The sequence below is a fragment of the Schistocerca piceifrons genome, chromosome 8 (genome assembly GCF_021461385.2).
Source record: "Schistocerca piceifrons isolate TAMUIC-IGC-003096 chromosome 8, iqSchPice1.1, whole genome shotgun sequence".
Lineage (NCBI taxonomy): Eukaryota > Metazoa > Arthropoda > Insecta > Orthoptera > Acrididae > Schistocerca > Schistocerca piceifrons.
The window spans coordinates 275,824,500-275,848,576 of NC_060145.1; the positions used below are offsets into that span (position 1 = coordinate 275,824,500).

The 24,077-nt window shown below is 40.6% G+C and overlaps 1 protein-coding gene across 1 annotated transcript in view; it reads left to right on the forward strand.

The window, feature by feature from the left end:
- LOC124712272 (hydroxyproline dehydrogenase-like) overlaps positions 1 to 24,077 on the forward strand; it is a 133,708-nt gene that overhangs the window by 14,356 nt on the left and 95,275 nt on the right. Inside the window, exon 2 of the mRNA XM_047242567.1 lies at positions 6,538 to 6,727. Within this exon, the coding sequence (XP_047098523.1) occupies positions 6,560 to 6,727 (168 nt within the window). The 5' untranslated portion in view covers positions 6,538 to 6,559. The remainder of the gene's footprint in view (positions 1 to 6,537; positions 6,728 to 24,077) is intronic.

The window sequence follows — 24,077 nt, forward strand, 5'->3', positions numbered from 1 at the left end:
TCTTTCTAACTACCCAGTCATAAAATGTCTTCTGCTTCTCCTTCACATACTGTAGAGTAACTCTCCTGCTCTGTTTCTTTCTTCAGCTTTTATTTACGCATAGTTAGCTTGCAACCAAGCTACTTCAGCTGCTAAAATTCATAATGTTTTATCCCGAATAGCCCTCTGAGGTGCTGTAAATGACATGATTAACCCTATACCAGTTATATGAACAACACAAAATGATGAGAAAAAACAAAATGTTAACATTTAAATGTACTATTATCCTAATACTTCCCTCTATTTTTACATGTTTACTTACCAAGCCATATTCAGCACTAAACAAACCACAAAATATGTTGTGTCTGTTCCCAACAGTGCAAACTAACATACATTTCCTACAATTTTTAAGACTCTGGCAACATGAAAACTCTGTTCAATAAATATAACAAAACAGCAAACCAAAATAAAATTCTGAAAATGATACTTAACTTAAACAAGATCATTATACTTCTTACTGTACTGAGCTTCACTTCCTGAGCTGCTACACATACTTAACACCTTATACTCCTCCAGGTAATGAGCCACCCCCTAACTCAAATGTCAATATAAGGGACAGTCAAATGAAAATAAGAGAGATGGAAAAATGTACATAAACTGTTAATTATTTCAAAAGGAATTGCCTTAACTACTGACACATTTGTCCAACTGTGAAACAAGATGGTTAGTGCCTTTATGTAGAAATGTTTACAATTGCCTATAGAAACATGATTGTACTCAGGCATGCACCTCTCTGTCCAAAGCAAACTGACAGCCATAAATGTTTTTCTCCAGGGCTCCAAAAACATGGAAATTGCTTGGGGGGAGATCAGGATCGTATAGAGGATGTGTAATGGCTTCCCAGTGAAATTTCTGCAGTGTAATCAAAAGAATCTTGGCAAAATGTGGGTGGTCCTGCATCAGTCTAAATAATAATAATAATAACCATAATATATTACCTCTGTCTTTTCTCATTCATATCAAAAATTTCCTGTTTAAAAATTTTTCTTGGATTTTTCATCATTAATTACTATTAAAAACAGTCTTGATCACGATTTATTTTATAAGGTGACCGGTTTCGACCACTACTGTGGTCATCTTCAGACCATTGAGTGGGAACCCCTTTCTGTTGGAGATTCTCCAACAGAAAGGGGTTCCCACTCAATGGTCTGAAGATGACCACAGTAGTGGTCGAAACCGGTCACCTTATAAAATAAATCGTGATCAAGACTGTTTTTAATAGTAATTATTTACAAGACATTGATCACTGCTGTTCCCATAATGCATTCAAAAGTAATTCAATTATTGCCTAGTCAGGTATTGGGAGATTAATAGTTGTGATTCTCCAACAGAAAGGGGTTCCCACTCAATGGTCTGAAGATGACCACAGTAGTGGTCGAAACCGGTCACCTTATAAAATAAATCGTGATCAAGACTGTTTTTAATAGTAATTATTTACAAGACATTGATCACTGCTGTTCCCATAATGCATTCAAAAGTAATTTTTCATCATTTTTGCATTGAAACCCCCATATGCATAACTTATCACTTAGTCACATCATACATATCACGATTTGCGTTTAAATGCTTCTGTTAAGGGGCAACTTATGACTAAGTGCCAGTGGAATCCAGTCTGAAAAAGAAGTATCTATCCTTTTCCAGTAATATTCAGTGTGTTCATTACACCTTTTTGGGCAAAATTTGTCCAAAAGATAAAGCTGCAGAATAAATATGCACAGTCTTGTCACATTAATATGACCACCACCTACATTCAATGTCAATGTGTAATAACCACTCACAGATGGCAGGCGGCAGCACGAGCAGTGGAGGATATAGACTGAAGTGCCAAAGAAATTGGTATAGCCAGTGCTGTTTTTCTGGGGGAATGCTGGGGGATGCATACCCCTAAACTTTTTCGTCGACAAAGTAATTCTTTTACAATGCTGAGAACTTGGAAGAGTGCCAAAGATTTATTTCACGGATATAATTTTTGTATTTCATTTTTTCGTGTTGGTAATTGCAATATGAACAATACCAGTGCAGTTTTTGATGGGAAAAGCAATGTCATTGACTGTTTCAAGCATTTTGAAGCTGCAGCAACCGTTCTCGACAACTGAATCACTGGCAGTCAGTTCGACAAGCATGTAGTGCCGTCGCTACCGATAGATGTCTCTACAGTCCCGCTACCATGATCCTTCGTGATTTCAAGCAAAAAACTTGGCTGCAGAATTTGCAAAGAAGTAGGAAGTTTAGGCATAGAAAGAAATAAACAAGGCATGAACATTGCACAGCTTTGGGCTACAGTATCTGTGTCATCTTCAGGTGGTTCCAGAAAAGAAGAAATGGTTTCTTTGCGTAAAGTCAACTGAAGAGTCCGATACCATAATTTTTTTTTTTTTTTTTTTAGTTCGACATGTTGATGACGTCATAGCTGAAAGCAGATGGGTGGCATCCCAGGCTTTTCGCTGCATTATATCCAATGTCGGAGTACCCTCAAACTTTTTTTTAGAAAAAGAGCACTGGGTATAGCCATGCGTATTCAAACACAGAGGTATGTAAATAGGCAGAACACAGCACTGCAATCTATAAAAGACGAGTGTCTGGCACAGTTGTTACATTGGTTACTGCTGCTACAATGGGAGGTTATCAAGATTTAACTGAGTTTGAACATGGTGTTATAGTCAGTGCATGAGCGATGGAACACAGCATATCCAAGGTAGTGATGAAGTGGAGATTTTCCCGTATGACCATTTTGCGAGTGTACTGTGAATATCAGGAATATGGTAAAACATCAAATCTCCAACATCACTGTGGCTGGACAAAAGATCCTGCTAGAACAGGACCAACAACAACTGAAGAGAACTGAGGCATTGAGATCAAAAAGGGGATATGTAACTCAACTGATGTTCTGAGATACATTGAAAAAACTGTATAACTCTGAATAGTGTTATCCCCAAACCTTATAGTTAGTCCCACAGACTCGTGAGGAAGGATGCAATGTCATACTAACAATCTGTAATCATAGGATGAAGGCAACTAATAGAAAATGGTAATAGAAAATGACTGACATATCCCCTTTTTTAATTTAAACAACAGTCATTGTACTGAAATGTTGTATAGTGAAACATGGTCATACGCATGTAACATTGGAGAGTTAATTCCACATGTTTTACTTATTAAATAACCCCTTTTATATTGACAGAGACATATGTTCATAAATTTTTCACTCTTGGTCACTGTCCCAAACTTCACTTTCAGATTCATTGGCGTTCTCTCCGCTAGTCAGTTTATTAATATCGCATTGCTTTAGAAGGCTATCAAAATACTCATGAAACTGCAAAGAGATAACATCAATCATGCGTGCAATATCCTTCAGTTTCTCAAGTTTCAGTGGAATGACGTCCATGTATGCTCTCGGCACATTATGGAAATGAGGGACTGTCCCAGGCCTTAACCAGACGAAAGTCATATTTCACCATTCCACTGCTATTAGGTGAAACAGAGATAAATTTTGATTGGTCAGTGTACTCAAATTGTTTGTAACATGTAACAGCCCATTCTTCTCCTTTCACAGTTACTGACTTCTTAAAAAATGAATCTAGATGTTTCTGATAGTCAAGAAATGTGTCCTGTGTGCATAGTTCAATATGCATGCTTTTCCTCACTTTCTGTAGTACTGTGAACCATAGGTGGGGAGTATACACTGTGTCCTGTTTCCTTTTCTGTAATTCCAGACTTGTAAAGTCCCTATCATAGGCATTGTAGGAATGCCCACGGGTTGGGAACATGTGGAAAACGTTAGAAAATTTACCACTATGATCTAAAGTGTACCAAAATTTAACCATTGCGTGATTCCTATTCTGTCCTAAGCAGGCATCTGAAAATCCATACAATGTTTTCACACTAGAGGCCACAGGTTTAGTTATGAAATCCATAAGGAGAGAAACCACTGCATTAGGACCCTTCTTAGCAGTTACTTCATCAACATATAAATTAAAGCTTTGTTATCAGAAAATCTATGAATACCAAATACAAATAGCCATGGCTGCCGCAAACAGAACATATCAGTTATCAGTATGTGGGGAACAGGCATGTTCTGCATGAAATCGAATGTGATCATTTCTGATTTTCCCACCTCTTCTCCTTGTACAATTTTTTCACATCGTGCCCTTGACCTTCTTTTGTTTAATCACATTCTTCTTCCACAATTGGGGGCATCTTTTCTTCCTTCTAAATTCATGTAAATCGTCTTGGGACTCATCTGATGGTTCCATCGCCAAAGCCATTTTGAAATCTCACAGCTGATTACTGCAAACCATTACAGTGCTGCCCTCATGTCTCACGTTCTTTTGTGCAATATAGGGACTTGTCTCTCCAACAAGTTCTCTTTCTGCACGAAACATAATTTCAACACTGGTTTTGACAGGGAAGAAAAAACTGAACAAGTCCCATTTTAGAACCAACACATGTGGAATCGTGTGAAAATACCAACTACAGTAATAACTCATATACCCCAAAAATGATGACAAGTCCCTTTTCTGATCTCAACGCCTCAATTGTTCAACATGACAGAAGTGCAGCCCTTCCACAAATTGCTCCACATTTCAGTGCTGGGCCACCAACAGGTGGTAGCATGTGAACTATTCAATGAAACATCATCGATATGAGCTTTCAGAGCCAAAGACCCACTCATGTACCCTTGATGGCTGCATGACACAACGCTTTATGAATTGCATGGGCCTGTCAACACCAACATTAGACTGTTGGCAGGTTGGACGAGTCTCGTTTCAAATTTCATCAAGTGGGAGGATGTGTAGGGGTACGGAGGCAACCTCATGAATCCTGCTTGTCACCAGGGGACTGCTCAAGCTGATAGAGGCTCTGTAATGATATGGGGCATGTGCAGTTGGAATGATATGGGATCCCTGATAAGTCTAGATACGACTCTGACAGGTGAGTTTTATGTAAGCATCCTGTCTGATCACCTGCATTCATTCATGTCCATTGCACCTTCCAACAGACCTGTACAATTCCAGCAAGACAATGTGACACCCCACGTGTCCAGGAACACTCTTGTGAGGTTAAACACATCTGCTCACCACCAGACTCCCCAGACATGAACATTACTGAGCATATCTGGGATGCCTTGCAACATGCAGTTCAGAAAAGAAACTCCATCCCCTTGTACTTTTATGGTTTCATGGACAGTCCTGCAGGATTCATAGTTTCAATTCCCTCCAGCTCTACTTTAGACATTGTTGCCTGCCACACCATTTTGCGGCACTTCTGTGTGCTCGCGGGGACCCTACACAATGTCAGGAGGGTGTACCAGTTCCTATGGCTCTTCAGTGTATACAGTGTGTCAGGAGGGTGACATGGATCAGATTTTATGCTCCAACAGACAGGTGATCGTTGGTGTGTAGGGCGTGAAATTTTTGAAAGCCAAGGGTCCACAGGGGAAGAGAGAGTGTCATGGTCTGGGACTTGTTTTCATGGTATTTCCTGCAGAATCTCATCATTCTGGAAGGCACAATGGATCAATGCATCTATCCTTGAATACCATTTCCACCCAGATGCAGTTTGTTTTTCCTCAGAATGCTGATGCCTACCAGCAAGACAGTGCAACATGTCACACTGCTCACAGTGAATAAGCATGTTTCAAAGAACACCAGGACAAGTTTATTGTACTCCACTGGCCAACAAAGTTCCCAAATTGAAACTCAACTGAGAATATGTGGGGACACCTTGGTCAGGCTGTTCATGTCACAGACCCTCAACCAAGAAACCTAGCACAGCTGGCCATGGCAATGGAGTCAGCATGGCTCCACACCCCTGGCGGTATTTCCTGAGCCTCATTGACTCTCTTACTGCATGTCTCACAGTGGTCCACACTGCAAAAGGTGGTTGTTCAGGTTTTTGACATATGATCACAGTGTGACTGGACAGTATATCTGCACTTGAAACTTACTACTCATTAGCCACTCCATCTACAAACTATCTGAATATCTACATTCATGGACTGTAAAGTTCTGTTAGTTACATGGCAAGCAGCAGTGTTTGTTATAAATATGTGTGACAGGTAGTTGTCTACTGTAAATTTGAGTCAATATCTACAGATGCAAGAAAATATTTTCTTTGAAAAATACTATGGTAACCTAGTAAATATTGAGTTATTAATAGCAGGCAAATAGCAACTATATAGTAAAACTGAATAGGTAACTGTTTATTCCAAAATAGAAGCTTTCTTTCTAGTTTACTTGGTTAAATTTAATTAGCATGAGCATGAGTAGCACTAAGCAGTAGGGTGATAGTTTACTGTTAATAGAGAATACAGATTATTAATATATACCTTGATTACGCAGACTATTAATGTATACCTTGGCTTGTTCCATATCCCCAAAGGTTTTCCTTCATCATGGGGTCTATGGAACATGATGATTGAATGAATGAATGAATGAACTAATGAATGAATGAATAACAAATGAATGTAATCAGCTGATATTATAATTTTATTTTCAGCATACTGCACTCCGGGTAGAAGATGCGTGTCAGTGGCAGATTATCACAGTTAGCCAAGCAGCTACTGGGGAAGCTTACTTTCGATGATCATCATGCTGTGTTCAGCCATAAGACTAACTGGGAACTCCTGCGAGCACTTAGTGTCCTGCTAGTGTGTGGTTCTGATCGACTGGTAGACAACAGTCTCCCGGTTTGTATATTGAACTTTTTATAAATCCTGTGTACGGTTTTAATATTCTGTAATTGAAGTTCAGCATAATTTGTGCATAGATGCATGAGAAAAAGCTGTTTCACTGATTTATCAAACTAACCTCTTATAAAAATGTGTAGACATAACAAGAACATAGAGGCTGATAAAACTGATCACCTTTGCCTGTGGCATTTTAAGCTGAATGTTTGGGAAGTGTGACTGTTTAATCAACTAAGGAATATTCTTGAGAGGTGCTGTCATTAACTGTCTCTAAACTAGTCTCTTATTGGAAATACAAGGTGTGCCAAGAAGTTTGAAGAATGGCACCCAGTAAATAAATTAAAAAGAAGAAGAGAAAATATCTTTATGCATCTTCAAAGTCATCTCTATTGACCAAATACATATTTATCAATATTTGTAAGGGTACTGGAAATTATCAGTGACTGCTTCTTTTGGAAGTGCTTGAAACATTGATTTGATATGTCTATAGAAGCCCATCAATATGTGATGCTGAAATGATGAGAACTTTCTGACATATTTGGTAAAAATTGATACTGAAGCTTTTCACCTCACTTGATGATAATTTGCAGATGTATTGGTGAAATCTTCTGCAGTCTGCATTCCTGTTTACTTCTACTTGTTACTCAAACTGTGCAACATAACTTGAGAACAGATCTTCCACTTATTCAAATCTTTATTATATGGTGATATCAACACTGCCCTTGCTAAGTAGCAATTCACCCACCATCAACCTAATTTTTACCAGTAGCTGCTACAATAGCTCAGTGGTATCTATCATACTGCTTGTTAACAGTTGACCTGAATATGACTCATCAGCAACAGTTTCCTTTCTGTCTACAAAGCAAATAAATCAATCTTAAACATATTGTCTGACATGGCTTCTGTTTCACACACTTGGACCAACAGTATATAACTCTCTGTATCTGGTTTTCTCAATTTGTAACCAAACTTGATGTTTAAGCATTGCTTCCTATGTGAGTTAAATCAGTGTTCATCTTGGCACAACCTCGGTGTGTCCAGTACTAGAAGGCACTTCCCCCAAAATGCCTCTTGATGTGTAGGTGTTCACATGCCTCTTTAACACACATTGCCATTTAGATATCTGGCCACCCACTGAAATTTTATTTTAACTTTGTATGAAATTAATGTAGTAGACGGGTCTTATGTACAAGTCCACCACAAAGGGAAAATAACTTTTAATGTTGTTTATCAGAACATCATCCCATCAGCTGTTCAAAAGAATGTTACTTGGTGTGTTGCAATGCAGCATAAATAACATTTGCCAGTATGAATGAGCCTACAAGATATTTTAAGACTTGCTTATGAAAGATCAGTACAGAAATTATGAATGCTTAGCATTTTAATCAACTGCAAATAGCAAAGCGCAATCAAAGCAATTTCAGTCTCCTGAATAAAAGTGTCATACACTGTCTTAGCTTCAAATGTTGGTCTTAAGACTGTGGGCAACAATTCCAAATGTCCTTGCATTCATTAACTGCTGTTATTTAATATGATAAGAGTTACATCTTTACAGACAGTATCACATGTACAGGATTAGACAGTCAACATAACACTGAACAGATTGACATCACTCATCAGTCATCACTTATCAGTCACCCAGTCTAAAGTGCTCTATTTCTTCACCAAACAGTTTTATATAGTATCAATATTTTAACAAATAGGAGATTAACAGCTGGCATAAAAAGAGCTGAAATCTATATAAATAATACATCTCAAAATATTTTATAAAGCTAAGAAAGCCAAGCTTGAGGAAGATCAGTTTGGGTTCCAGAGAGATGTAGGAATATGTGAGGCAATACTGACCCTACAACTTATCTTAGAAGATGTCCGACCCCGGTAGCTGCGTGGTCAGCGCGACAGAATGTCAATCCTAAGGGCCCGGGTTCAATTCCTTGCTGAGTCGGAGATTTTCTCTGCTCAGCGACTGGGTGTTGTGTTTTCCTAATCATCAACATTTCATCCTCATCAACGTGCAAGTTGCCAAAGTGGCATCATATTGAAAGACTTGCACCCGGCGAACCATCTACCCGGCGAGAGGCCCTAGTCACACAACATTTACATCTTAGAAGATATGTTAACCCTTTTGTGATTGATGGGACACAGTTTTGAGCATTAGGATGTCTGTATCCCATATCTGTCTACTGCTACAATGTAGTGAGGAGCTTTTTTTAAAAAAAACTATGGGCCATTAGGTGCACATACATAAGGCTGTGAGTGATTAAATTGGCTAGTGTATGTTTATAGCTAGCATAGTGCATCTGTTTCATGAAAATCAGATCAAATCACCATCTTCTCTGTATCAAGAAGGTCTGAAGTAACTAATTGTGTTTTTTATGATAATATACATTGGCCTGAAACATTATTACACTACTTAGTGGTTCTGTTGGTTTGTACATAAACAGCAAGAGATTGGTATTTGATATGTCAAACCCACATCACAATATTTACTTGGTAAATTTGTGTGCAATGTTCACGTTTTTAACTGTCATGAGAGTAAATGAGTTTTGGCTTTGATTTGTAATACTTTCTCTATATTTTACATCCTGATAAAATCACTCTGCAAACAAAACTTTAAGTCTGAAAGTCCAAGATTCGTATGAAAGTATGGACCTAATTAGGTTCATAGAACACATGTCACACACCTCACTGATTTTCAGAATTGGTCGCCTCAAAATTTTTTTGGTGGTGAAAGTGTATTATTGAACATAACGGAAGACAGTGGTGGCCCTATATTTTTCAAATATGTGTAAGAGAACTTTTACCCTTGTAAGGGTTATGCAATGTAAACTTGCATCCTTAACATCTGTACATTTAGACAAAGTCAGTGGACAAGTGGCCGCTACTTCAGCAGGGCCCAAGCAGGCACACGGGGGCAAACGCTTGGTGGTTATTGGGAGCTCCAACATTAGGCAGTTGATGGAGCCCCTTAGGGAAATAGCGTACAGGTCTGGAAAGAATTCAACGTGCACTCGGTTTGTCTGCCAGGGGGCCTCATCCACGATGTGGAGGCGGCCTTGCCTGCGGCTATCGAGCGTACGGGGTGCAGTCGTCTGCAAGTAGTTGCTCATGTCGGCACCAATGATGCCTGTCGCTTGGGTTCTGAGGCGATCCTCACTTCGTACAGGCAGCTGTTGGTTTTGGTGAAGACCGCTGGCCTTGCACGCCGGGTGCAAGCAGAGCTCTCTATTTGCAGCATCGTTCCCAGAGTGGATCAGGGTCCTTTGGTTTGGAGCCAAGTGGAGGATCTCAACCAGAGGCTTCGTCGACTGTGTGATCGTTTTGGCTGCAGATTTTTAGACTTGCGCTATTGGGTGGGGAATTGTCAGACAGCCCTAGATAGGTCAGGGGTGCACTACACAAAGGGAGCGGCTACTCGGTTAGCAGAGTACTTGTGGCGTGCACATGGGGGTTTTTTGGGCTAGGCAGTAGTGCGAGGTGTCCTGACGAACACTCACCAGTCGACATGCAGGCAGGGAAATCAGGACGCGCTCAGTGTAAAGACACTTCATCTATCAAGATATTAGCAGTAAATTTTCAGTGTTTGGAATAAAGTTCCTGAATTTACTGCCCTCCAGGAAGCGTGTGGCACGCAAATTATTCTCGGGACTGAGACCTGGCTGAACCCTGAGATAGGAAGTTCTGAAATATTTAGTGAGGATTGGAATGTGTATCAGAAAGACGCATTAGACACTGTAGGAGGTGGTGTCTTCATTGCAGTTGACAAAAATAATATGTCTACTGACGTTGAAGTAGAGTGTGATTGTGAAGTTATCTGGACACGTTTAACAGGGCTAGGAGAAATAAAGTTAATTGTTGGGTGTTTTTACCGGCCACCATGTTCCACTGTGACAGTTCCAGAATCATTAAAACGAAGTCTACACTCTGTATCGCAGAAGTACCTGGATCATGCTATATTAGTTGGAGGCGACTTCAACCTACCTAGTATAGACTGGGATGTCTATGGATTCATTACAGGTGGTACAGACAAGCCGTCATGTGAATTACTTGTGAACACTTTATCCAAAAACTGTCTTGAGCAGCTAAATTGACAGCCAATGCGTAACGGAAATATTTTAGATCTGCTAGCCATGAACAGACCAGACCTCATCGACGGTGTCAGTGTTGAGATAGGGATTAGTGATCATGATGTTGTCATTATGACTAGGGTTATGAAAGTTAGAAAGTCGGTCAAGAAGGCTAGGAGAGTATTCTTAATAGAAAGAGCAGATAAGCAGTTGTTAGCATCCCACATAGTAAATGAATCGACTTCATTTACTTCCGGTACGATGGACGTGGATGAATTATGGGCAAATTTTAAACACATTTTAAACCACGCATTGGAGAAGTATGTGCCAAAAAAGTGGGTTACAGAAAAGACCCACCGTGGTTTAACAGCGCAATTCGGAGAATGCTCAGGAAGCAAAGACAGTTGCACTCGCAGTACAAGAAAGATTGGGAGAATGAGGACATGCAAAAGTTAGTAGAGATTCGTGCTGCTGTAAAAAGAGCGATGCGCGAAGCATACAACCACTACCACAGTCATACCTTGGCAAAAGATCTTGCTGAAAACCCAAGGAAATTCTGGTCTTACGTAAAATCGGTAAGCGCGTTGAAGGCTTCCATCCAGTCACTCCCTGATCAGTCTGGCCTGGCAACGGAAGACAGCAAAACAAAAGCTGAAATTTTAAATTAAGCATTTTAGAAATCTTTCACACAGGAGGATCATACAAACATACTGCCGTTCGAGTCTCGTACACATTCCCGTATGGAGGACATAGTGGGGTTGTGAATCAGCTGAATGGGTTGAAAATAAATAAATCGCCAGGTCCTGATGGGATTCCAATTCGGTTTTACAGAGAGTACTCTACTGCATTGGCTCCTTACTTAGCTTGCATTTATCGCGAATCTCTTGCCCAACGTAAAGTGCCGAGCAACTGGAAAAAAGCGCAGGTGACACCTGTATATAAGAAGGGTAGAAGGACGGATCCTCTAAATTACAGATCAATATCCTTAACATCGGTTTGTTGCAGTATTCTCGAACATATTCTCAGTTCAAATATAATGAATTTCCTTGAGACAGAGACGTTGCAGTCCATGCATCAGCACGGCTTTAGAGAGCATCACACCTGTGAAATGCAACTCACCCTTTTTTCACATAATATCTTGTGAACCATGGATGAAGGGTATCAGACGGATGCCATATTCCTTGACTTCCGGAAAGCATTTAACTCGGTGCCCCTTCTGCAGACTCCTAAGTAAGGTACGAGCATATGGGATTGGTTCCCAAATATGTGAGTGGCTCGAAGACTTCTTAAGTAATAGAACCCAGTACGTTGTCCTCAATGGTGAGTGTTCATCAGAGGTGAGGGTATCATCTGGAGTGCCCCAGGGAAGTGTGCTAGGTCCGCTGTTGTTTTCTATCTACATAAATGATCTTTTGGATAGGGTGGATAGCAATGTGCGGCTGTTTGCTGATGATGCTGTGGTGTACGGGAAGGTGTGACTGTAGGAGGATACAAGATGACTTGGACAGGAGTTGTGATTGGTGTAGAGAATGGCAGCTAACTCTAAATATAGATAAATGTAAATTAATGCAGATGAATAGGAAAAAGAATCCCATAATGTTTGAATACCCCATTAGTAATGTAGCGCTTGACACAGTCACGTCGATTAAATATTTGGCCGTAACATTACAGAGCAGTATGAAGTGGGACAAGCATGTAATGGCAGCTGTGGGGAAGGCGGATAGTCGTCTTCGGTTCATTGGTAGAATTTTGGGAAGATGTGGTTAATCTGTAAAGGAGACCGCTTATAAAACACTAATACGATCTATTCTTGAGTACTGCTCGAGCGTTTGGGATCCCTATCAGGTCGGATTGAGGGAGGACATAGAAGCAATTCAGAGGTGGGCTGTTAGATTTGTTACTGATAGGTTTGATCATCACACGAGTGTTACAGAAATGCTTCAGGAACTCGGGTGGGAGTCTCTGGAGGAAAGGAGGTGTTCTTTTCATGAATTGCTACTGAGGAAATTTAGAGAACTAGCATTTGAGGCTGACTGCAGTACAGTTTTACTGCTGCCAACTTATATTTCGCAGAAAGACCACAAAGATAAGATAAGAGAGATTAGGGCTCGTACAGAGGCATATAGGCAGTCATTTTTCCCTCATTCTGTTTGGGAGTGAAACAGGGAGAGAAGATGCTAGTTGTGGTACAAGGTACCCTCCGCCACGCACCGTATGGTGGATTGCGGAGTATGTATGTACATGTAGATGAAGTTTTAAGCAATGTTGACTGAAATATGCTCTGCAATTCTGGTGGTAGCAAGGATAAAATACAGGAAGAAAAAGGTTACCCACATCTTATAAAGAAACCAGACTGAAGTTATACAGACGGAAGAACATGAACAGAAAATAGTGGTTAGAAGGGAGTGAGTAGGACTGTAATCCATTCCCAATGATATTCAGTTTATACATTAAGCAAATAGCAAAGAAAACCAAGGAGAAGAGAGAAAAAACAAAAATATTGAGGTTCACCTATGATATTGTAACTGATGGCAGAGACAGCAAAGCACTTGGAAGAGCAGTTGAACATACCATCATGAAATAATATTATAAGAGGAACATCAACAAAATAGGCAATGCTGAGGGTATTAAGACTAGGAGATGAGACATCAAAAATAGTTGATGAATTTTGCTATTTGGGCAGCAAAATAACTGATGATGGCCAAAATAGAGACAATATAAAATGCAGACTGGCAACAGCAGGAAAACTATTTCTTTAAAAGAAAGATTTTTTAGTATCTAATACAAATCCAAATGTCAGAAAGTCCTCCTTTAAGGTATAAGTGTGCAGTGTAGCCTTTCACAGAAGTCAAAAAGAACAACAAACAGTTCATACAAAAAGAGAATAGAAGCTTTTGAAATGTAGTGTTGCAGAAGAATGCCGTAGATTAGATGTGTAGACCGAATAACTAATGAGGAGACGCTGAATCGAAATGAGCCGAAAAGAAACTGATGGCACAGCCGGACTAAAATAATGAACCCATTAACAGGCTTCATGCTTGGGCATCAAGAAATCAGCAACTGGTAATTGAAGGAAGTGTGGAACAAAAATTGTAGGCAGAGACTAACTCTTAATTATAATGGTAAGGTTCAAATGGATGTAGGCTGCAATAGTTATGCAGAGATGAAGAGACTTGCTCAGAACAGGCTAGCATGAAGAGCTGCATCAAACTAGTCTTTCGATTGAAGACCACAGAAGGACAACAACAATAACAACAACATTATTTTATTGTTTAAAATTTTGTAAAATACAAGGTAACTTACAGTGCATCACTTTTAAGTGTTCAAACATTAAAATTTTTTAAATGTTCAAATTGCAATTTACCCTGCAGCTGTAAATATACTTTGACATGACATACAAATATGGTTCTCAGGTTCGGCACTGGATAACATTGTGCAAATCCCACAATTTTTCATCAATATAATTGTACAACATCTTCAGGTGGTGGTAACTGCTGTTTTCAATGCTGCAAGATGTGATTGATGGTAACCACATGACAGCATTGAAATTTGTCAGGCTAGGAGTAGCAAATACACATGCATGAGAAAGCACCCAAAGTCGGACAAAAGCAGCACACAAAGCGCTCCCTGTCAGCAGCTGCAGAAAGGCCCTCTGCATGTGCACTGTGGGCAATGACTGTGTTCCTCAACACTTCTGAGGTTAAAAACTAAATTAAATCTCTACAGTGTGCTACATCCAATCATGAATCAGAGGTTCTTGTTTCTCCTGTTTTAATTTAGTGGCAACCAGTGCTGACTTCCAGGCAGAACTTACTTCAAAACCCGCATCCCTGTTGATAATATTGTCTGCTGTATGGATTAATTTGGCTTCCTTAAAAACCCTATCCAGAATGATGACACTGAGAATAAAATTGCAGTCTCCTCATAAAACTCGCAAAGCTTCATGGTCAGGCAATGCGTTCTTGCATGGTCGACATGTATGCCCAATGTAAGATTTCACAGATTGGCATGGGATCTTATATTCACCACATTTTCTATCTCCAAGATTGTTTGTAACCAAACACAACAAATTCCTCAGTTTTGATGGTGGATGAAAAACACTTGCTTAGAAAAGAAAACATGGAATATCTATCTCTCAGAATAACTGTTCGGTTGCAATAACTTTCTTTATGTGCTATTGGTATCTAGACCACATATCCTCTATGTACCAGAGAGCATGAGACAGTAGTGCATTATGCAGGATGGTGACAGCTTGTGACCTGCAAAAAATACTTTAGACCTTCTGAAGAATTCTATTCTAACTAATGTCATTGTGGGCCTGCATCAACAGGCTGTAATTCCCTCAAGACTGTATAGCCTACCAAGGAACCATAAATGAGTCACCTTATGGTAGATACTATGTCCCAAGGGACTGCAGACTTTTCTTCTAACCATGACATCCAGGAATGGTAAGATGCCATCTTTTTCCCACTTCCATGATTTTCTTAACATTCGGATGGAGTGAGTTCAAATGCTGGAGAAAATGAGTAATGTCTTTGTTCAATGGTGCTACATTGCAAATGTATCATCTGTAAACCACCAGAAACAGGAAGGTTCGAGACTTGCCAATTGCAGTGCTTTTTCTTCAGAGTCCTCCATAAAACACCTGACCTCCTTGGGAGGCAGAGAACTTCCCATGATGATACCACCCACTTGTTCAAAATACTGGTTATTAAATAAAATAAACTGAGGAAAGTACACGGTTAAACAATGCCATAACATCTTTCTCAAACATACTGCTGATAAGCTCTAATGAGTTCTGTAGAGGTATTTTCATCGATAAAAATACTATATTAAAGCTAACCAAAAGATTTGTCAATTTTTGTTTAAATGCCTTAAGTCCCCTGAATTCTGGAGGTGATGGTCACATTTGCCTACAAAAGGTTCTAACAGCTAATTAAGATGTTTATCCAGGAAATAGGTAGGATCTCAAATGTTGCTCACTACTGGACAAAGAAGAGACCCACCTTTATGAATCTTTGGTAGGCTGTATAGTCTTGGTGGAATTGCACCCTGTTGGTGAAGGCCCTTGAGGACATGAGTCAGAATATAAATCTTCTTCAGAAGGCCTACAGTTTTTCTCTGAATCTCGCCAGTGGGATCTTCTCTTAGCTTCCAAGGTGCAGGGTTGTCAAGCAATGCCTCTATCCTGCCACTGCACTCAGCTCATGAGAGAAGGACATTTGACATTACTCTTGTCAGCAGGCAAAATAATGTCTGCTCTCAAGTCTAGCAGAATCTGCCTTTCTGCTGAAGCGATACTACTCATTTTAGGCAGCTTCAGGTTAAATTTCAGCTGGTGACCTTCCTAGTCTCTTCTGCAATGTCACTAGGAAGTTTCAAAATTGCCTGTTCTGTCGCTGAATGAGTCTTATCTTTGCCCATTAGGGAGCAACAGCAAAAACAATAACTTCCAATTCACGATCAGAAACAGTGCACTGCAGAGATTTAATTCAGCTTTTAACCTCAAAAGCATCCAGCAGCACAGTCTTTGCCCACAGCACACATGTGAAAGGACTCTCTGCAGCTCCCGGCAGTGGCCACTATGAATGTTACTTTCGTGAGTGCCTTCTCCCACCAGCATATTTTCTGCCCCTAGCCTGATAAATTTCAATACCACCATGGGATTATCAACAGTCACATACTGCAGCATTGACAACAGCAACTACAGCCTCCTGAAGATGTTGAACAATTGCATTGATGGAATATTGTGGGATTTGCACACTAGTATTCGGTGGTAAGCCCGAGAAATGTGCTTACAACAAATCTGTTAGGGAAGTCTAAAAACTCATATTCTTTGACCTATTCAATATCATTCAAAACAATGATCAAAGGATGAGTAAGTAAATAAATAAATCTATAGCAAATAGCACTAACAAGGAATACTGACTGTAAAAAAAAAAAACAGGATGAATGGTCACAGATTCGTTTGACTCACAGAAGAGTGTCACAGAAATGGTGAAAAACCAGAATTGGCAAGCACTTTAATCTAGATGTCAGCTGTGCCAGATAACCCTGCTCATAAAGTTTCAAGAACAGATATTAACTAATGAATCTAGAGACACATCACCATGATTATTTGTCACTCCCGTATGATGTGTGATGAAAGGATTAGACTAATTACAGCATACACAGAGGCATTTGTGCAACTATTCCTACATTGCTCCATATGTGAATGGACTGGAAAGACACCTTAATATGCGCTGAAGTGGGAAGTACCTTCTACCAGGCAGTTCACACAGAATTGCAGAATATGGGTGTAAATTCTACTAAGACAAAGCAGACAAAGATTCATAGGCTCTTGACAAATCACATGACCTGGAGGAACACCAAAATTGTTTGTTCTAGTGTGTACTTTACTTGTAGGTGGAAATTTCTGACTGTATAATGGGCTTAACTAATATTCCCCCAATCTCAACACATATCAAAAGGAGCATAGTTTCATAATATATCTACACCTGCCAAGAGTCTGATGATTTAAAGCTGAGGATACACTTGCTCCATAACCAATGGGGAAGACAGAGCAAAAGCGTGCAAAATCTCTTCTCTGGTTAGCAGACCATAAATGTCTACAATGAATGTAGGCAGGAACAATGTGACTGGAGACTTATCCCTCTCGGACAGTGTGATCCGCAATTTAGGCGGGAAGTGAGAGTGGTGAATAATTGGATCTTTGCATTTAGGGAAGTCAAAGCAAGAGTGTCTGTGAATTCATTAATTGATTCACACACCATGTTCCAAAAATCCTACTATAAAGGAGAGCCTTCAGAGATATAGAATGAATCAAGTTATGCAACCAGAAGCAGATACTGCTGACTACTTTTAAAAAGTACACTAAGAAAAATTAAAACCAGTCCTAAGCTACTCAAACTGATATTATGATAATTACCTCCATACTACTTGATATATATGTGTTAGGAGAAAAACAGCTCTTCTGAAAAATCCACTGCTCCTCATCCTACACAACTGAGCTGCTGTTCTCATATAATACTTTAAATGCAACATTTATGCAACTTGACCCACTCTACTACCAGCTGTCAATGTACTGGTAATGTAGGTTTTATCTAATACAAATATTAGAATTTACATTCCTGATTTCCCGTATTCTGAAACACTATCTGATCTAACTAGCAATATGAATCAAGAAAAAATATGATGCAGAATTGACCACTAGATGTCACAAGAGGAGGAACTGATAATAGAAAAGAAGGCAGAAAGCACTGTGTCATTTGTAGAGAAGCAGTAGCAGCAGAATGAGTCAGTCAGGAGGGCTCAATGATTTTAAACATGGACTAGTCACTGGATGTCACTTTAGTAGCAAATCCATCAGGAACATTTCAAACCTTCTAAAATTGCCCAAGTCAATGGTTAGTGATGTGATTGTGAAATAGAAATGCAAAGGAACAACCATAGCTAAACCTAGAATAGGCAGACCTCATGCACTGTTGGACAGGGACCAATAAGCATAGTGGAGGATGGTTGTAAAAAAAATCACATGGAATCAATGGAAGGAATCACTAGTTTTTTCCACTTTGCTACCAGCAGCCAGCTAACATAATGACTGTATATAAGGAGTTGAAAAGAATTGGGTACAATGGTCGACAAGTTCCTCATCAGCCACACATTTATGCGGTCAAGTGCTAAGTGAAACTTGAGGTGGCATAAAGTCTGACTGGACATGAGTGACTAGGAGTGATTAATCATGCTATACCCTGAGCCAGTCCAGTGGAAGGGAGTGGGTTTGACAAAAACCTGCATAACATCAGCTGCTATCATGTGTAATGCAAACAGATAAGTACAGAGAAGCTGGTGTCATGGTACAGGAGCATGGTCCCCATGTCATGCTTAAGAAAAAGCTAAATGCGGAAGAATATGAACACATTTTACAGTATTCTGCACTGCATACAGTAGAGGAACAATTAGGAGACAGTGATTTTATCAGCATGACACTGCACACTGTTATAAAGCAGCATCTGCAAGGCAATGGTTTGTGTACAATAACATTCCTGAAATGGATTGGTCTACCCAAGCTCCTGACCTGTACCCAATGAAACACTGTTGTGCAATGAGTTAGAACATCAGCTTCTTGCCTGACCCCAGTGCACATCATCACTACCTTCTCTTGTTTCAGTTCTTGAGAAAGAATAGTCCGCCATTCCTCCACGACACTTCACTGAAGGTGTCCCCAGCAGTGTTCAAGCTATTATAAAGTGAAGAGTGGACACAACACAATACCATATATTAATGTACACTAATAGGTGTCCAGATACTTTCAGTCAGACAGTGTAACATGTAGGAGCAGCTAATGAGGTCTTATTTTACTTAGTTTTTAAATATTGGGGGATTTTCAATTTTCTGCCAGATGTGATTGACTTTTGCATCAGAATATACAATGCCATTTGAACCCTTGATAGTGATGAATGGCTTATCCAGAAATCAATTTTACTTCTTGTATTGTGATTGCAAATTGCTGAGTTCATCCTAAATTAACTTTTGTCATTAATCATAAATTCCATTAGGAAGTACATGTTTTGGCATGTAAGAGTAATAAACCCAAGGGCCATGAACAAGCTTCTGCAAAATGTTTGGTTATCAGTTTTGCACAATATTCTTATTACACACTTCTGCAGAATAAGTACTTCTTTCACCTTAGCTGAAATGCCCCAGAAGATTATGCCAAAGGACAGAACTGAGTGAATGTATGCTAGCAATTCTGTCTGCAGGTCAATACAAGGAGAGATATTTCTGAGCAGAAGCAGGCTTTTTGTTTAATTTATCCACATGCTGGTGCCACTTCAATTTATTATCCAGATGCTGAGGAACTTCACACATGTGCCTGCTAATCACTGCTGCTGGTATCTGTAAGTCTCTTCTTTTACCATGTACATGTGCCATCAGCACACATTACAGTTTATGCCACCGTCTCTAATGACCTCGTTGTCGATGGGACGTTAAACACTAACCACCACCACCACCACAACAGTTTATGCCAAGTCCTCCATGATGTAGGTAAATCATTTATATAGACCAAGAACAGGAGCAAGCCTAGGATCAAACCCTGCAGCACACCACATTTAATGTTTAACATTTTGGAAAATGGGTTAAAATGGTGTGTAGTACCATATTCTACAAATACATCTACAAAACCTCCTGAAACATTGTTTTTCAGAGAATGAGAAGGTGAGTAAAATGTGGTTGCATTGTACTGGCAAATTGCCACCATGTTGATACACAAGTTCACTAACTTAATTAAAAATGTGTTGCACTGTGAAGTTAACATTAACTTACCTCCAAAATATGCTCTGCCAATGTTACAACCAAGGATAGCATCATTCAACACAATTAAACTCCTAGTGCAAATCATTGTTTTACCCACCTACACCTCATTTGTTCAGTAGCTCAGTCATATTTGGTGCAGTTCTAGTGAACAACAATGTTCTTTTGATGTAAGATAGTATTTATATTTGCAAACACAGAGTCTGGCTTTAGCAGCTGCCTGGAGTGGATGTGTTGTACTTCTAGCTGTGGAACATGTGAGCTTGTGTTTGTTTACATAGCGACTTAGTCCACGTGTGAGCATGCATTGAGATCAAGACTAATAAGTTCAGGAAATCGACATCATATTTCAATGATCAACAACACTATGTGCAAGCATGTTTTGAACAAGACCAAACAGGGACTCTGTTTCCGACACACTGAGGGTAATGTCGGCATAGTCAAAGTTGAACATGCAGGATTAGGTGTTACAAGTATTCACCTTTTCAAACTGCCATGTGAGGTACCTACAGAGGCCATCTTAGTGGCTTTCTGTTCATGACCATAAGGCAGAATGCTGGACCCACTTTTGCATGTATACTGTTCTTAATGGGGTGCATCAGATCACAACTGATCTGTGCAGCCATGTTCCATCTTATCTGACCATCAGCAGATGTCAGGTCATAATCATGTACGACAGACAGACACACTCTTGTTATGGCTGTTGAAAAGAGGGGAACATCAGATCTGAATGTCTGCAGTGAGGGATAATGCAACTACCAACTAGAGGAGTGGTATTTCCCTCGTCATCTATGGTACTTCCGAGCACATATGAGATGGTGCTTGAGTCGCCACAGGCCACCTGGCAGCTCTCGGAATCACGTGAACAGCTGATGGGCAGTGTTCTGCTCCTTCCTGAACAGATTCCGGATGAGGTGACTGATTATGTGACTTCAGCCATGTTCTCAGTTTCGGTGGTTGTTCTGGCTGCACCCGTGGCCAAAGCTGATATTGAACACGACTCCTTGATTGACTCTCTGGTTGTCCTGATGGCGGCCTTTCTGCCTGGCTGGCATGACTCCCTCCCATCTTTGGACATGGTAGGACAACTGCGTAAACAACATTCCCCTGAACGATGCAGAAGGAGGTGCCATATGATGTTGGAATAGGTCTCGTCACCCCGGCCAAATGATACAATAATACCTGTTGAGGAATTCAATGTTTCAGCTTCTGAGAACTTGGACGATGACGTTGTCTATTCATCTGTGGAATAGTGGCCCTCAATGGCTCTCGCATCGTTGGAATGGAATGTTCCTACTTTTGAAACCCCGACCAAATGATACAATACCTGTTGAGGAAATCAATGTTTCAGCTTCTGAGAACTTGGACGATGACGTTGTCTATTCATCTGTGGAATGGTGGCCCTCAATGGCTCTCGCATCGTTGGAATGGAATGTTCCTACTTTTGAAACCCCTACTGATGAAGGGATGATACCAGGCAATCTGGCAGTGTCAGCAGCCACTGAACATATGTATACCACTGCGACAGAGTCACCGTCGTCATGGAGCAAGAATTTTGAAGAAACAGCAGATCTCATACAGGAGTCTTCACCATTAGGGGGAGCAGCCTGCTGATGTCAACTTCTGTGCTGTGTGAAGGGCAGCAGCAGACACTGCTGCCGAGTGCCCTCGCATCTTCACAGCAGCGACTTGCAGTCCCCCACGCTTGTAGGGCACGGTTCCATGCATACCGAATCAGGACATTGAATGCTGACAGTGTTCATGCACCAGTTGAGATCCATCTTCTGAAAGATATGATACTGGCTTCAGAACTACGCATTACACTATTACAGGAGGTGCATTTAGCAGTGTTATCCCTGATAGCAGGATAGGAGTTCTATGTCTCTCATAGCGATCACCTTGGCTGTGGAGCGACAGTCTATGAATGTAAACACATCCTGATTGATGACATCATGTATCTCCAGTCTGCCAGGGATATGGCTTTTACGATTCACGCATGTCATTAATGTCTATGTGCCTTCTGGTAGTGGATGTCGGCGTGAAAGAGCACGACTTTATGTGGCGGAGATTGCCCCACTGTTTTCAGGTCGACATGAACATATTCCCTTTCAAGGGGACTTTAACCGTATACTCGTCCGGAAAGATCAATACCCAAATTTTACTCCATGCCAGGAGTTGTGTCACATTGTTAGTGATCTAGCCCTGTGAATTACCTGGCAGGTGAGGTGCACAGATATCCTGGTCTTCATATTTCAAGCGAGTCATTTGGCTAGTCGGTTAGACTGCATTTATGTCTCTTATTGGCTGGTTGATGAGGTGCTCAATGTAGAGTGCTGGTCTGTGGTGTTCTCTGACCACTGCACATATATGAGTACATTGCTCCTTCCCTGTCAGGAAATTTGGAGGAGTCGAGCACCAAGGAAACTCAACACTCAGCTTCTGCAGGATCCTGACTGTCACCAACATATCACTGAGACATGGAAAAGATGGGAACAGCAGCTCCGATCCTACGCATCCATCATGGACTGGTGGCTGAAATATGCCAAGCAGATACTCCGGTGCACATTCATCAGTTACGGCAGGGAGGCACCCGCTTGATTTAGGCACACTACTGACTTCTACTTCAGTGCTCTCCACGACCTTGACGGCCAGCCACCTTCCCCCAAAGTATAAACTGAATGCAGTGTGATTGAGGCAAAGCTACTGGCAATTACTCGATGGAAACTTCAGGGGGATGTGGAGAGCACCCGCAGACCTGATGTGCTGAGGCGAGAGAATCCCTCTATGCACAATATTGTGAACAATCACAGATAGTAGTCAAACTCATAGATCACAGATCATCACGTGCAGTGGGTCACCTGCCAAGCAGACATAGTCGATTGCTTTGTTGAACATTATCATTAAGTCTACTGTGCCAATGATGGGGCCATCACGGACTATGACCCTATCAGTGGGCTTTCCATGCAACCTCACACTTGAATATGGGATTGTTAATGCAACCTTTCACCTCTGAGGAGGTCACTACCACTATATTCAGGGGTGCACTGTGCACATCACCAGGCATAGATGGGGACCCTATTGAATTTGATCATACATTTTGTGGTCTCGTGTCTACACAATGGATGGAGATGTGTAATGAATTGATCACGTCTGCAGGTGTGATTCCTCCAGCTTTTGTCGGGGGCCTTATTGTTTCCATTCATAAACTGATGCCTGGAATTACTATGGATCACTATTGTCCTATCATCTTATTAAATAGTGATTACAAGATTATTGTGTGGTTATTGGTGGTACCCTGCAGACCCCTCTTACCACGTGTCCTCTCCACTGCACAAACTATGCCAGGTTGCACATTTAATGTCCAGACAGCAACCAGAGATTGTCATGACATGTTTGTACTGTAGAGAAGTGCAGACTTCATGCAACGACGAATGCTGTAGATTTTGACAGTGCATTTGAAAGGGTGCACCATGTCCTCCTATATTCTGTTTTGGAACGGGTGGGTTTCTCTGCCTGGTTCATCAGTGTCCTTCAGCAGCTCTTTGGTAGTGCACGTTCGTTGGTCCAGGTCAATGGGCATGTGGCAGATCCGATACAAATTCAATGGTCGATCTCACAAGGCTGCTCCCTGTCCATACCCCTTTATGCAGAGGTACTGGAGCCATTCATAAGCCTGCAGACAATCGAAGCTAAACTGAGCTGCTGTTTAAAGGCTACTCTTAGGAGGATGGTTCAGTATTCTATTGTAAGCCACCTTTCAATAATTTTTTCAGGGCGGCGGAAGCTGGGAGATTGGTCTTTAATTAGAGGTCAGTTGCACATCTCCAGTTTTGTATATTTTTAACAATTATATTTTGTATTTCTTATATCACTACACCACACTTCAGTCTTTCTGGAAAAACACCTTGCCTCATCGAATGATCAGTCCTACCAGGCCAGCAAAAGATTTTAGTACTTTGGCCGAAATA